Genomic DNA, 16,127 nt, shown 5'->3' with positions numbered 1-16,127 from the left:
TGTTTTTATTTCATTTTTTAGTTTGGAACAATTAAAGTATGTTTCCATGGATGAAAGGTACCATCAACAAGTAAGCATCTGATAGAATATTATAGTAGTTTTTAAAAGATAAATGATATTAGTACCATAGTTTTTAATTAATATACCACATTGTGCTAACATTACAACACACTGTACAAGTTGATGATGCATGAATGTGATAGATTGATAAGAATTTTTGGTACTAATATCATCACCATTTTTAGAAGTATGATCGAAGTCAAGTGTTCTTGGCAAATTTTCTCGATATTTTTTTCAGTTCTACTTATTATTGTACTTATTAGATGAATAATAATAATTTGTTGAATTTGGAACATGAATCCAACAATTAGCTTGATCGAATTCGATTAATGTAAAAGGAAAATTATAAACACTCTTACAAAATAGTCTCTAAATACACATGTCTATGATCAAATCATTAGGAAAATAATTAAGCTATTTTTTAAAAAAAATCTATCATTTCCCTAAAAATGAGTTTGAATACAAAAAGTCTAAAGATTAGCACAAAAGCACAACCTATAAGTTCATGGCACCCCAAATACTAAGTGATAAATTAGATTTTATCAACTCTCTCAAATTCATCCAATAACATTCATGTAATAGTGTGACACATTTCAACCCTTTCAATCAATCATCTCAACTATTTTTTAACGTCCTTATAAATTTTTAACCCTCCCAAATTTTATACGATCACAAACTCTCTTTCTTATCCTGTCTCTCTTCTCTCTCTCTTCTATTGGTCCCCACATTCCTCTCAAGCAATGGTCAAATCACGTGGTCCCCTCCCCCTGTTATGATTTTATGGTGCGCAGCTTCCCAACCCTCCCACCATACCGTTGGAACATTAATTCAACATTGGCGGTGGTGTTACCACCAGTTTGAAGCATAAAATCATCCATCCACTCCCGCCCCCTAAAGAAAAGGAAAACTGTTGCAAGGTATTGGTGCATAAGAGCTCGTTCAGAGACTTGAATTGAAATAGAAAATGGCCAGGTATGCCAGAATCAAACCAAAATCATAATAGAATCAGCCAGACCCTGAACATACTAAAGCTATTAGTCTTAATTAGTTAATCCGTAATTAACTAGTTTTTCAATGTCATTATTTAACAAGTTTCATATTTTTATTTTTTTATTTTTTTATTTTTCATATTCTTTAGCGACCTAAGGTTCCACAACTACGTTACTCGTTGTGTGGCAAATAAATTTCCTACAAGCAGCTTTGCTTGGCTAATGTATATATGGCATTGGACTCGAACCTTATTGACCAGATGGCCAAATGTCAGATGCTATAGTTACCAAAATAATATATTCTCTCATTAACAAGACATGCCAGATGAAATAAGCTATTACTTGATTATATCATAAACTCCCTTTTCAGTGGCAACCGAAAATGGGTATGTTAGTTCCCTTGACCTGAAAATTTGTGAAGCTATAACATAATGTCCAAACTCGCAAGGACACAACATCAGTTTCACTGATATTAAGGCTGAATCTGTTCACAAATACAGACAATGAAGAAACTTGCTAATCGGACTATAGAGAATATGATTTAGGAGACTTGGCTATCAGTCTTTGGATGTAATCGCAAGTAAACCCAAAGCACCTATAAGAACATACTGCAGCATGGAAAATAATAGGAGAAACATTAACCATATGCTCAACCAGCAGTTGTTTTGGGACGAAATCAGAAAGAATTACAGTACCTTTATAATAGGATTCTCAGTCATGATAATTGTAACATAACCAACATAAGGTAAAAACCTGCAAACAAACATTAATTTTTAGCACTTAACCATTACAAACATCAGATTCCTGATGTAAAATTGAATGGTAGTATCACTCATTAAAATTAGAAATACAACGGATAAACTGGCAGTCTTTTATGATTCACTATCATACCCATGTTCTAACAAAATTTTGGAAGTTCGATTCAAGGTCTTAAAACGATTCAAGTCAAATCTATCTTCCTATTCAACGATAACGTGGCAGTTACGCTATTCCAAATCTCTAACGGGCCAATGTTTGATGGTTCAGTGTGATAGGCATGATGCAGATACGGTTATGAGATAAAATATTGAGCCCAAATACGATGATCAAAACTTAATGAAAACTTTACGAATCTTACCCAATGGCTCTACCCATTATATGCTGCCGCTGAAGCCACTGCTGACCTGGAGCGTATAGAACTCGGTCGTCCAGTTCATTATTATCCCCTGCAAGAGAGAGAAGAAGAGGGAGAGAATTGTCATAGAAGATTCAACAAAGAAACCATATAAATTTGTCATATATTACCTTTTGTAAGGATATCTACATCTGTTGTATCATTCCGTTCATGAACCTGTAATAAAAAAAAATAAGATACGCCCTTCACATTAACAAGACGAATAAATTGTACTCCTATCGCTAAATACTTCTGTGATTTCTAGATGCATGATTTAGTAAATTGTCTGCTATTAGTTAAACAAGTTGTGTACCACACTATGCGAAGGTAACAAATAGGTAAAAGGCAGTGGTCTGGTGTGAGCGGCTGGTTTTGAGAGGGAGAGAGTATGCTTCGGTGTCTGTTAAAGAGGGGAAAAGACTAAGATTGTTTCTTTTCTGCCTAATCTGTAGTGCGATCCGAAATCCAGTTGAAAGCTCAAATTGCTTAATGTCTATAAATATGGTGAGAATTTATTTTTTAATTACCATGTTGTAGAAGATTAAGCAAGATACACTAATAAAAGTTTACCATGAAATATGAGCAATGATACTTAAAAACAATTGCTCAAAACACATATTATCAAGTATAGTAGCAACCAAAATTCATCATCTAGCTTTACATAAAGAGTAGCATCTCATACTTATAATAACATTGTGGGGAATTGGTTAAAAAAGAAACATTATGTTACAAGATGGAAACTCAAGGACACGATTCTATTCGGGAAAAATATACAATACCTTAATTACACGATGAACGATTGGAATCTCGCGCCGCTTAATGGAGTTAGATAACAGAGACAACACAAAAGAAGAAGCTTAGAGATGTCCCCAAAAAGTGATAAAAGGTTCTAAGAGTGTTGCAAAAAATAACCAAAAAACTAATCAAAAGGAAACAATGTCTTACATCAATGTTGAACACAACAATCTCACCCGCCCGAATAGGGTCTTCACCCATTCGCAAGAAGAGAATATCTCCCTGATATGATAATTAGACATCAGTTACAAGAAAATATATGAAGCAGACAAAAGATTCACTGATATAACACTGTATAAGTTAACAATAAAATTATATAATCAATTGGACATTATACTAAGCTAACCCGGGTAAACCCTTTTACCTATAATCAATTGGACATAACATGAGTATATGACCCGCCAACGGGATTATACCATCATCATAAATGAAAGATAAAAGATCTACATTTTACAAGATCACAATCCTGTAAAGTTTATAGCAGTACGACATTTCTATATATCAAGATATTCGGCAGTATTACCCTTTGAAATGCTGGTTCCATGCTTTCAGAAAGAACAACGACAACAGGTGACTCGCTACCAGTAACACACATCAGAAACTTCCATATAATTAGTGCGGACGAAACAATCATACCTGAATCCAAAACCATTAAGTTACACCAGTAATCTGAAAAACATGCTACCAATCAAGGTACATTTAGCTTCACAAATAATCTATACTTCTATACTATCTTATAAAAAGAATAGCCCCATGTTGAAAGTTACATGGGGAAAAATGTCTAAAAAACCCTTAATGATTATATTACACTATCAGTCTTTTATCTTTTAAAATATCCCCATTAACCATTTACATCAATTATCTACACCACTCGACGCCGCCTCTACCACCAACAATCGTCCCCCCACCACACTGTCGCCGCCACGAACACCACCGCATTGTGCGGGTACCATGCTAGTGGCTATACATTATCATTGTTTATTTGAGCCAATTATGTCTAACCACATGGTAATAGTATTATTACGGAGCTTATACAAAGCTTACCGTCTACACCTTCTTATAAAACCACCACGTCCCTAATCCCTACTCAAAATACACAATTGTTTAGGAATACTTTTCCTTCAATTTTACGCCAAAAACCTGAAACTTTATGCTCGATGCAGAAAAAAGTTTTCCTTCATGAGATTAAAAAACAAAGAGCTCAAACCAAATTATATCAACGAATACTACTAAAGTTTGGTTTTCTATACAACTACAACGATACCCAATCCCGCAATGAGTAAAATTTGGGGGTTTTTTTTTGATAATGTACTGTTGATTGCATTATCCAATTCCTTATTTTTATGTTTTTGTGTTTCTCCTTTTCAACATTCATTTCGTCTTTCACATTGATATTAAAGAACCAAACCCTTATTTAAAAGCAATAACTTACACTAAAATTAACAAAATGTTACCACACAAACTGTAATTAGATAGTCAAAAAAGAAATACAACAAAATAAATGAATCGGGAAATATCTGCATAAATTTATATTTACTATACAGATATATAGGTTTACCAAGAGTGATGGCCTGTTCAAAGGCTTGTCTGAGATTCATTGACTTTAAGGTATTAATGGTATCTCCGATGATACCCATCTCGTCGTTGACTCTCGCGAACAGTCAAACTCAAAACCAAATCTTGATCCCTGTACCCTGTTTAGTTTGTTGGGTCAGTTTATGTGACTTTACTTTGACTAGCTGTTTCATATTCTTTATATTAGGTTTTAGGAAAACTATGAAAGTATCTGCGTAATACCCACGTAATGTGACGATGATCGTTGCGACGACAATATGGTGGAAAAGGCGATTGTTGGTGACGGAGACGCCTATGGTGGTGTAAATTATCAAAGTAAAAATACTTTATGTAAAGAGTTAATGAAAATTTTTTAAAAATAAAAAATTAATAGTGTAATTTAATTAAATGTTACAAATGGAAATCTTACACAGCTTCAACGTTTCTAAAAATAGAGATTTTTTATTTATATAATATACTATAGATGTATTAGTACTTTATTATGAAAAATAACCTCAATACCAATTAGTTTTAAAAAAATTATCAATTACCCAAGTTCTTTTTTATTTTTACAAAATATTACAAAATTCGCAATAATTTTAAAAAATTGCAATGAGATTGTTAAAACCGCAATGAGATTATTAAAATCGCATAAAGCTGATGAAAATCGCATAAAAAAATTGAAAATTGCATAAAATTCTCAAAATCGCATAAAAAAACTTGATAATCGCAAAAAAAATAATATTAAAGTCACATAAAGAATTTAGAATCACATAAAAAACTTCAGATTTTAAAATTTTTTTACGAGATTTATAAAATCTTTATGCGATTATGTTAAATTTTTATGCAGTTATGTTAAATCTATATGCGAATTTTGCTAAATTTTTATGCGATTTTAGGAATCTCATTGCAATTGTATGAATCTCATTGCAATTTTTAAAATTTATTATGATTTTGCTGTGTATTATGTGAAAATCCAAGTAAACTTGGATAAATTGATTAAGTTATTGAATTTAATTTTATCTTTTATTATATACATTAAAATACAAGTAATATTTTATACGTTAAATAATTACTATTTGAAATTTCACATGAAAAATTATAAATTTCAATACATCTAAATAATTTAACGGTTGTCGAGTAACAGAACCTTAAAGTTTTTAATAAAAAAAAATTAACAAATGTGATGAATTTGATACATATAAATATCTTTAGAAGTTTGGTTTTGAATGGCTTTTAGAAAAATAAAAATAAAAATCTATACATATTTTTATTATGTTCAAATTAAACATATATTTATCATCATTATCATCATCATTATTAGAAAAACTTTATTGTTTAAAAAAATTTGAATTTTGATTGTATATTTAAAGTAAAGTATAACTTAATGATTAATGATTGTTGAGGTAAAATTTATATTTTAAACTTTGGATCTTAAAGAATTGAAAACGAAAGAAAGGCTAAATGTTTAATATCACTTCATTAACATAATGTTGTAATATTGTGGTGATCAGCATTCATAAACCGAAATGTTGTGATCGCAGTTAATACTATTCATGACCGATTATTAGAGTTATTAAAGATACGGTGGTGTAATGACTAAAAAGATATTTCGATAGTCTCAAATATGTCGTCGCGTCAATTATGAGAAAAGAAATTAAAATTTTTAATTCATTTAAATATTATCTTTTATAATTTGCACAGATACCATGCTATTATTTTCTTACATAAAATATTTGGCTTGAAGTTAACATCGTGAGGAAAGCTCGACGTTTTGTATTGTCACTACCGTGTTACGCGACCATCAATGGAGTAACGTATATGCAGGCATACAGCCACAACATTTAACATAACAAAACACCACAGTGATGTCACATAAACGTTACATGCTCGAGTACAAAATTATTCAACAAACCACTCGAACTCGAAGCTACAAAGATTCCAATTTCCAAAACGCACATTTGAGTGGAAATACGAGCTTTTTATTTCACATATACAAATGCAAATTTATTTAAAGGGATTATTTAAAAAGAAATACGAAAGTAATAAAGCCCTACTTTTGGGCTGCTGCTGATGATCGGTAGTAGTAACAGTCATCAATGCCGTACCAAACATTAGCCGGAATCCAAACATTAAAATAAAAGGAATCCGTTCGTCTGGTATTATATGCATATATATCTACTTTCTCAAGCTTCCACCCATCGTATCCGCTTCTGTATACATCCAAATAACATATCTCGTACGTACACGGCCCGTATATCTCGTATGTATCGCTCGAGCATCGCTCGAATGCTCTCGATGACGGATCATCTATTCTCGGTGCATACACCTAACATAATATATATTCATCATATAATACCCAAATTCATCAAACTCAACTAATTATATACATATCAATTTTTTGACTTAAAAAAAAATTAATTACGAGTATAAAAAATAAGCGGAAATAATTTTAAAATTGGGAACCTGATTGCCGTAAGCATCGCCAAAGGAGATGCTGATTTCATCTCGAGTGTAGCTAACAGAAGAACAGCTGGTGGTGATCTTTACACTGAATGAACAGGTTTGTGCATTCTATCAAAATCAAATTCAAATTATTAGTAATCATATCTGCCTGCCTATAATCCATGTATATATAATTGGATTGGAAATTAGTAGAGTACCGTATGATTAGTAGTGTTGTTGATCTTAAAGTTAGGGCTAGGTTTTGGTTTCTGGATTATTGATGATCTTGCGTCTGATGATGAGATAATAATAGTTGAGATTAGGGCAAATAGAGCAAGAGCTTTCCTCATCTTTTAGCTAAAAATGGGACTGAGTGTGAGTGACTGAGGAGGTAACAACACTCTATATGTTTTATGTTTTAATCCACCACCACGTATCGTATCCACATGATATTGACTTTATTTTTTATTTTTATTTATTTTAATTTCGGTGAGGTTAGGTATCAGTAGTCAAACTGTCAAAGCAGCACCACTCTCCCCAAAATTTTTTACAGGAATGCTAAATTCACCGTTTTTTCTCCCAAAAACTTATATACCACAATAAATGAACTACTTGTACAAATATTAAACACCAGTACACGACAGATTACTAAGTGAAAATGAGGTTCCTAATTTACTTTTTCCTTACACTAAAAAAATCATCTACCATTGATACTTATAAATTCGACCAGTGTTACTTGTTTAACACACTACAGAATGTTGATTATAAGTTTGATTTTTTCTTTTTTTCTAAGATGTGTGAATATCTTACGAATATTGAGATGTCTACCATACATTGTCTTAACTGGTTTCACGATAGAGAGCCCCTTGCATAATAGATCACCAAGTTAAACAAGTTACCCAGACTCACATTAAGAATAATTAATCAGTTTTAGTTTAATACTAGATAGATTCATATAATCCTATTATTAGTTATGACCGGAATCATGATATCGCTAACCAGTTTTGTTAAAATAGAATTTCAACTTGCTATATTATGTTGTTCCATATAATTGTTACTATTACTAGAATAGTCAGATATAAGATTAACTTTCCCATATTACCGATAACTAAAACTCGTATTTGTGTTACAAAACTAAAAGAAATCTACATAAATGGTTACACTTTCATTATATAGTACTTATTTAATAATCGTTATACTATGGTGGTAAGTTATTTTTGAAGGGAAGGAATAATTTTATCTTAGATTGATCGAACATGCTACTTTCTAGTAATGGTCCTCTTGGCTTTATTGTTAATTTATTTATAAGATTAATTGGCTGGTAGCAGACTTAAAATTAATGGTCTTCGGTCGGGTTTCAACTTCATGGATTTACTAAAAACTTGAATGAAGACTAAGAGAGTACGAGGAAATGTCTAAATCTCGTTAGCTTTATTTGAATTTACTATGAAGTTGACAAGGCTTGATTTTATAACCAAGTGACCACAAAGTCGTGTTGTATACTAGAGAAATGGTTGAGCCAAAGCATGCCAAGAGGCGCATATCGGCACCACTAATATCTTGTTTTGTAGGGCAGTTTTACCACAAATAAACAATAAGATGTTCAACCTTAAAACATAATCGGTGGAAAGAAATTAAAATGAACCCAAATGGTATTTCATTTTAAGTATTATATAATTTTGGGAGACTGTTTTTATGTATTCTTTGAGCTCGATCTCTATCCTGGATAAAATAGATAGCCAAGATATATGTTACAAATATTTAAAACTTGAGGCATTCTCATTGTGGCCATATACAGCTCTGCTTCTGCCTAATGCAGAGGGCAGGCTATGGCAGTTTTAAACTTGTGAATAGCTAGCTATGTTTTTGCACCACTATTATTATAGTCTCTTCACACTCTGCTAAAAGTTCGTTAAGCAAATTGGCGATGAAGAATAGTTGATGATTATCTCCCATCATAGAGGACAAGCTAAACCATGTCCCAGTTTTCTTCCTGTGTTTCTTGATAATCTTCAAAAATCCTGTTATTTCTTTGGATACTTAGTACAATTTAAGGGAACCCATTACTATGATTATGATACTTCTTACAAGCTTAAGAAGAAAGGCATACCATCACAGTTGAGCACATTGTAGTTAAGGAGGAGAACCAATTCCTTGTGGAATTGCTGTAGATCCCTTATCAAGTCTGTTGCATCTTCATCGCTAAACAGATCAGCCGCCTCTTCTTTCAACTCCTGTAGTTTTATTTGTAGTATTAAGCAACAAATAAATTATTGATTCAAAGTTAATTGTTAAATTTTTGGTGGGTGTGAGGGGTTTGTGGATGGATGTAAGTATTATCTAAAAAGCTAACCAACTAGGGTCCAATATCTCTTTGTTTAGGTAACAACCTTTTTTCCAAGTAAAAACCATTAAACTTTCGATTTAAGGGAATCCGTGGATGTTGGCCCCGTCAAATTGTTGACGTGGTAAATTAAGTGTCAGTGCTTTGACTTTGTTGGCTTTATCCTATTAATCTATTATTGTGCCTGAATCTAGTTAGCTTAGAAGATTGTCTTAAATATTAAAAATAAAAACTGAAACTTTGGTGGAGTGTTCTTCCTTGGAAAAAGTTACTTATATTGGAATTGACCTAAGTTGGTTATTTTTGAGCAATCTGTGGCGTTTATCATATATCAACACATGATTGCCATCGTAAGATACTTCATCATGGATACAAATGTACAATTACAATACCTGGAGTCTGTTGTTGTATTCATTTTCCTTCATCAAGTAAAAACCACTCATCTTTCCAAGTTCTTTTCCAAGTAATCTTCTGAAACCTTCATCACGGGTCGCTGGATCCATTAGATTCAACTGCTTTTTTAGATCTTTGTATGATATACACTGACCTTCCCATTCTGGCATGATGATGGATATCTTACTGCGAAGACTTTTTCCAAACTTCATCCTTACGTTTGAAAGTATTGTCAAGTGTCCTCCTTTTTGAACCCAATCATATATTGTTTAAGGATATTCTATTATCCAAAAGTTATACGATGTTGATGCTTTTTCCTGATCCTACAAAGACTCACAAGTTAACATATTCGTAGTATATTCTTCTTATAGTTTTGTCTCGGATAAATTTTGTCTCATTGTTTTGTCCCTTTGATATCTCTTACTGGCTTACTGCAGCCCAAACCTGGCTATTCAATTGAATATTCTATTCATTCTTGCAATATGCATAAACCATTGGCCATGAATTTGTGAACGTTAATTCCCAAGACAGATAGTTACAAATAAACATCCTCTTTCTTCCACTTGTGGGATTATTTTTATAAAGCAATCTCATAGAAGGTAACATTAATGTAATAGCACCATTATTTATAATAAATTTGCCGTAAATGCTCCTGAATGTCCAAGATAATGAATTTGTTTTAGTGTCCTTAGCAGACTGTAAACCAAATACATGTGAACCTATCAGCAATTCGAGTAATTTACTCAATTTGAGGGCTTGAGGCTAACACGTCACTGGAAAACAATAAGGCGAGTATGAAATGAAATTCTGCATAGGAAGCTCATTTAGTAAGATTACAGAGCACATGGGGCCTGGGGGAATAGTTGACGAATATAAAGTATGATAAGTTAGCATCACTATCCACCTCCAAGGTAGCCTAGTGTTTATCATCTTGGTGCTTGGACCTCTTTTTAAGAGGTCTTAGGTTAGAATCTCACCTTATGCATATACAACCTTGGAGGTGGCCAAGAAAAGATTAGGAAACGGTTATGAGATGTCTCGGTTAGGCCACGTACATTGAATTCAAAAAGACTTGTCTTCCCGGAATACCAGAGTAGGAAAAACCTCATCCGTTTACCCCTTTCAAGTTTACATCACTGTGCCTATAGATCTATACAAGTATATAAAAGAAAGTTTAAGCTTCAAACAGATGACATGTAGTGTGTGTTCCCCAATTTAATTTAATATAATATCTAAATCGACATACCTTGTGAATTTTTATATAGATCTTTCTGTTAACTTATATATACCTCCATAATATTTCATTTCTTATTCACTGCTGTAAAAATAGATTAGGTTGGATATAGTGACATAACTGGACGAGTGTGTTAACTGAAAACTCAAATAAATTTGAAACTTAAGGGCCACTCATTGGTTTCCTAGAAAGCACTAACCACCTACTACTCCTGCCTAATAATTAAATCTTCCTGAAATCGTGAAATATCAATACTTATAACAATTATATCTATCATAAATCCCAAAAGAAGAATCATGAAAAAAAAACCTATGGTGTATCAATTTTTAACAGAAAAGAGAAGTTATTTTGATCAATATAATTTAGATTGCCTTTTTACTTATATCAAGTAGACGTATTTTGATTAATATAAATTAGATTTCACATTCTATTGCTACTTTTAGCAAATTTTCATGGCACAGGAATGAAAAGGGATCCAGTCTAAGCTAATACACTGTTGATGATATAAAGATGATCATTAATGCCTTCATTGTAGTATATGTACTTTTTAATAATTTCCGGGTCCATCATACTAGCACTACTTGCCAATTTCTTGTTAGAATTGTTAATGAAGACGACTTACTTTCTTAAAAAATATACTTTACGTGTCTTTTTCCATCTATTATCATTATCTAACAATATTAACACTTTTTGCGTAGTTTGGAAATTCCAATGCTTGTTTAGCTGTTTATTCCGATATTGCACCATCTTTATATCGTAAAAGATGTTTACATTTCCTCAAGCAATTGATAACTACAAATAATACCTCGTGTCAACTTATTGCATTTGATTGATTCATATATGTGCCTAATCCGTCGAAATCCCCAGAAAATAATGTAGATTGGTGGAGACATCACTATCCCTAATACTTATTGGTACGAGTGATTATCCAACCCACACATACGGAGTCATTTTCCCCTACAAAGAATAGCAATAGTCAACTTCCCTATTAGTGTGGTATTAGAATGGTCTAAGACCATTTTTAACCGTTCACTTTATTCACCAGTGCTATTTCTGTCACACATCTCTCTTTTTCCCATTAACCATTCACCTTGCAAATCTAATATCACACTATACCCCACCATATCCAATCAAATCAAAATAAAAGGAGAAAAACAAATCCCACCATCACTATCCATTTCGCCTACATTCATTAACAATTTACCTAATACACCTTCTCATTTCACCTCTCTCCTACACATACCCTTAACAATGAGCTTGAACTCAAGACTTATTTATTCTCAATTGATCTCCGCTATTCAATTAGCCAAACATATCCTTGTATTATTCTGTCGACGTTCTTGTCAGCCTAGTGCTATGTAGACATAATATTCTTCTAATTATCAACTTTGTTGGGGATGATAAAGGATTAATAATGAATGTTAATTTGATTACAATTGTCTAATTAATTCAGTAAAACCCTTGGGTTTATGTTTATTCATTTTTGTTTTGTATATATATATATATATATATATAGAAAGGAACAATTGTATAAAAATGTTTTAAGCTTGTTATTTGTTATGTATCTAACTCTTGAAACCTCAAGGGGGTGTTTGGTATGATGGAATGGAAATGGGAGAAAGGGATTGGAAAAGACTTCTTTTGTTTGTTTGCAATGGAGAAAGGAAATGAGAAAGGAGAAAGTGAAATCGATTCCATTCTCTCCATTCTCTACAAATTGTAGAGAATGGGTGATAATGAATTTTTTTTTTTTTAAGATGTTATATGTAATAAATGTATTATTATTTAAATTTTTTTTTTTTATATATCCATTCTCTATGGGTACCAAACAACGAAATCCATTATCTTTTCAAATATTCATTCTTTCTCTCACAATTTCCATTCTCTATTACATTTCCATTCTCTATGATTCCTTCTTACCAAACACCCCCCTAATGTATAATCAAATTTCAGTTTATTGCTATTGTATGTATTCAGTTAGTTTTTATCAGGTGACGTTGAGTTTACATGTCAATCAGTTTACTAGTTATAAAACTTCACATATATATATATATAATAGAGATCAAATGAGAAGGTACCTTAAGGAGAGAAGGGAAAGCAGGTTCGTTTTTTATTTTTTTTAGCTTCTTTTTTCCCGTTTTTCATTCCCTCTTTAGTTAACCAATTTCATATAAAAATTTTTAAAAAAATTTTTTTTTTCAAAGGGCGTAGCCCGTAAGCTATAGGCGAAGTCTCTCAGACTATGGCGGAGCCATGATAGTTAAGGGCGAAGCCCGTAAAGTTGATCACCCCATCACCGATCACCCCCAATGACCTATCACCCTTAATGACTTATCACTCCCACCAGCTACCCTTTATTAATATCCTTAAGGGCGAAGCCCGTACCGTAACCTTACATGTATAACTCACTAACTCGGGTTAGAAATTCTTTTTTTTTCTAAATTTTTTTAAAACTTTTTTATGGATTGAGTTAATTAGAAAAAGAATGAAAAAATGAAAAAAATTTAAAAAAACAAGTTAAAAAAAAAAATAGACCTTCTCTCCCTTCTCTCTTTAAAAACCTTCTCTTTGGATCTCTACCCTATATATATATATATATATATTCATGCACTTCTCTTGGGACAGTTTACTTATTTCACTTGGTTTCACCTTTCAAGTAACTATGGATCGCTAACAATCATTTAAACATATATAGTTTAGAGCCTGGAAAGACTAGATCAACAAATTATAGCTGTAAAAGTAACTGGATATGAATATTCATTTATAAATTTACATGTTTACAATTCCTCTAGTATAACCGTGTTTGCAATTATATATACACACATACACACTTTGTACATGCAAACTTATAATTTAACAGATTTATAACCGTTTCTTATTGCAAAAGTATAATTCGGCAACATAGCCAATCATGAAATCAAATAGAAATGATGCATGTAATGAGTTGACGTAGAAATCTCCGATGTACTAAAATACCATATTAGTTATAGAGTTTTATTGCTTGTGGGTCCATTAATTTGAGTTAAGGAGCTCCTCAATCATTTGCAATGCAATTGCGTCCTCTTCCTCACCCCCAGTACTAATTCTTCCGGGAACTGAGGACATCAACTCTGGTGTATCCATTGCCATCGACGTATCGACTTGTGGTCCTCTTTTGGTTTCAATCTCATTTCGGTTTTTGTCATTGTTCTTTCCAAGCTCAACAGTCATAACCCAATTAGATTCTGAATGGACACCAGCCCGTTTCTGCCATACCCCAATGTGAGAACTCTCGTTGTCAAGCCTTAGACATGTCAATGATGGAGAGGGCGATTTGCAACACTTGCGCAGTTTAGCACTTAGTATAGCTGAAAGACCAGTAGTTGTTGAAGATGACGGTGGTGAGCAGCTGGTGATGGTGTTGGCTGATACAACAATGGCATCATTATCGCCCGACGTTCGGCTATTCACCACTGGGAAGTTGGTCTTGGCATTGCGGCCGCTCATCAGAATGGCAGCTTCATCATAGGCCCTTGCTGCTTCCTCTGCTGTTTCAAACGTACCTAGCCACACCCTTCTTTTTCTACATATTTACAAACAAAAAAACAAATAAATTAAATATATGGAATTTACATGTATGCATATAAATCGTAGTGTGTGAGTATATTTTTGTCAATGAATGTAGACATTAATTTACGGAAAAAGGACAATGAGGGATACAATAAAGGGTGTCGAATCTCGGAAACCCAAGAACCCCAGTGACGTTGGCGGACGCCTCTAAACTTCTTTGTTTGTACCATTTGTACCAGCAGTGCTAATATAGTAATTGATGTCAGGAGTATCGAAGAGACGGGATGTAAACACGGACTTAAAGATTGTGTAGCTGAAAACTCGGGAGACTCTGGGGTGGAAAATATAGAGGGGCTAACCGACTAGAGTGCATTCAATTCAATATCAAGTACGGAATAATGTAGCCACTTTCATTACACTTTTTTTTGGGTCTTAATTACTAGGATACGCAATGAGTATTAATAATGTCTCAACCAACCACTAGGCTAACCACCACAAAATGGTCTAGGGGTAAGGAAGCTTGTTTCCTTGGTCTCAAGTTCGAGTCCTATCTCAAATATATTTGAAAATGGCCGCACGTATTTAATCTTTACCTATGGTGGACAACTGGACATGAGTGAGTTTTCCTTTCTGATCTCTAGGTGATAAGGGTTTCTCATCGAGAGGTTTAGATAGGGAATCTCCTCTGTGAGAGGACTCTTTAGCACATATCTAGTTAAAACAACGTATGTTATAGTACTTCTAGTTATTCAAAAAATGTAGTGGTCACATGTTTTATATATCCTTGGCATAAACCTCCAAGAGACTACTATACGTACTGAGATTCACCCGTTAAGACTCCATGCTCACAAAACAAGTTGTATTGAGCTGAGATTAGTCTATTCACAAAGCAAGTATGATCACCTAAGCTTGTAAGAAGAGATTAAAAAAGTATATAAAAAAGATGAGTCAATTAGTTCAGTATTTAACCGACTGGTACGATAATTGATTGATCGTGTTTAATTAAAAGCTACTCTACTTCTTAGATTCGTGGCAAGACAAGAAAACATATTAGAAAGTATATGTTCAAATGTATTTCTTGGTCATACCTCTCGTATATATGAACGTCATTTTTAATGACAGACAATTTGCATCAATCAAATTGTGTTATGAGTATACTGAAAAAGGGAAAGAATAATAGCGTTATTTAATCATATGCTTAATTTCTTATAGGCTAATATACGTGTGCGAGTAGACTGAACCATGTGCGTTAAACCATAATGAGTTTCTTGAGGGGCCAGGGGGGATCACTACACTAGCCCATGTTTGAGAGTGTGTTGTGTGTACTCAGTAGTTTATACATGTACTTAGAAATCTTAAATATAGTTAAAAAGTCAAACAAGCAAATAATATTTAGCTTTAACCGTAGCTAGTGGGGCTATGGTACTTAAAAAGGGTGAAAAGCAAGCCAATAATTTATCTGGAGTCATTGTATGCCAACAACTTCTACCATTATTTGTGTAAAATAAAATTGAAAAAAATTAACTTACAATGTAGATCATTTATCATTAAACACAAAAGAAAAGATAGCCAGCTTTCATGACATGATTTCCTAGAATGGTGTGTTTGTCG

General features: G+C 32.9%; 4 protein-coding genes across 4 annotated transcripts; all 4 read right to left on the bottom strand.

The window, feature by feature from the left end:
* Window positions 1–1,375: 1,375 nt before the first annotated feature.
* LOC122587504 (signal peptidase complex catalytic subunit SEC11C-like) lies at window positions 1,376–4,731 on the bottom strand. The gene is made up of 8 exons (XM_043759691.1): window positions 4,556–4,731; window positions 3,521–3,633; window positions 3,148–3,219; window positions 2,982–3,017; window positions 2,334–2,379; window positions 2,167–2,254; window positions 1,745–1,802; window positions 1,376–1,657 (listed from the first exon to the last, which is right to left on the bottom strand). Exons 1-8 carry the CDS (start codon window positions 4,632–4,634, stop codon window positions 1,607–1,609), a joined length of 543 nt encoding a protein of 180 aa, XP_043615626.1. The 5' UTR covers window positions 4,635–4,731; the 3' UTR covers window positions 1,376–1,606.
* Window positions 4,732–6,511: 1,780 nt separating this feature from the next.
* Window positions 6,512–7,405, bottom strand: LOC122588822 (embryo-specific protein ATS3A-like). Its single transcript, XM_043761033.1, has 3 exons — window positions 7,215–7,405; window positions 7,018–7,125; window positions 6,512–6,880 (listed from the first exon to the last, which is right to left on the bottom strand). The coding sequence occupies exons 1-3, from the start codon at window positions 7,344–7,346 to the stop codon at window positions 6,605–6,607; spliced, it is 516 nt and encodes a 171-aa protein (XP_043616968.1). The 5' UTR covers window positions 7,347–7,405; the 3' UTR covers window positions 6,512–6,604.
* Window positions 7,406–9,080: 1,675 nt separating this feature from the next.
* On the bottom strand, window positions 9,081–9,945 carry LOC122588346 (SPX domain-containing protein 2-like). The gene is made up of 2 exons (XM_043760454.1): window positions 9,733–9,945; window positions 9,081–9,230 (listed from the first exon to the last, which is right to left on the bottom strand). Exons 1-2 carry the CDS (start codon window positions 9,943–9,945, stop codon window positions 9,081–9,083), a joined length of 363 nt encoding a protein of 120 aa, XP_043616389.1.
* A 4,030-nt stretch (window positions 9,946–13,975) lies between these two features.
* LOC122589991 (ethylene-responsive transcription factor WIN1-like) lies at window positions 13,976–14,794 on the bottom strand. The gene is made up of 2 exons (XM_043762321.1): window positions 14,667–14,794; window positions 13,976–14,529 (listed from the first exon to the last, which is right to left on the bottom strand). Exons 1-2 carry the CDS (start codon window positions 14,744–14,746, stop codon window positions 13,980–13,982), a joined length of 630 nt encoding a protein of 209 aa, XP_043618256.1. The 5' UTR covers window positions 14,747–14,794; the 3' UTR covers window positions 13,976–13,979.
* Between the last annotated feature and the right edge of the window lie 1,333 nt (window positions 14,795–16,127).

This window comes from Erigeron canadensis, chromosome 2 (genome assembly GCF_010389155.1).
Source record: "Erigeron canadensis isolate Cc75 chromosome 2, C_canadensis_v1, whole genome shotgun sequence".
NCBI classification, from domain to species: domain Eukaryota; kingdom Viridiplantae; phylum Streptophyta; class Magnoliopsida; order Asterales; family Asteraceae; genus Erigeron; species Erigeron canadensis.
Note: the sequence above shows the minus strand (reverse complement) of the source record. Positions and strands in the feature narration are given on the sequence as shown.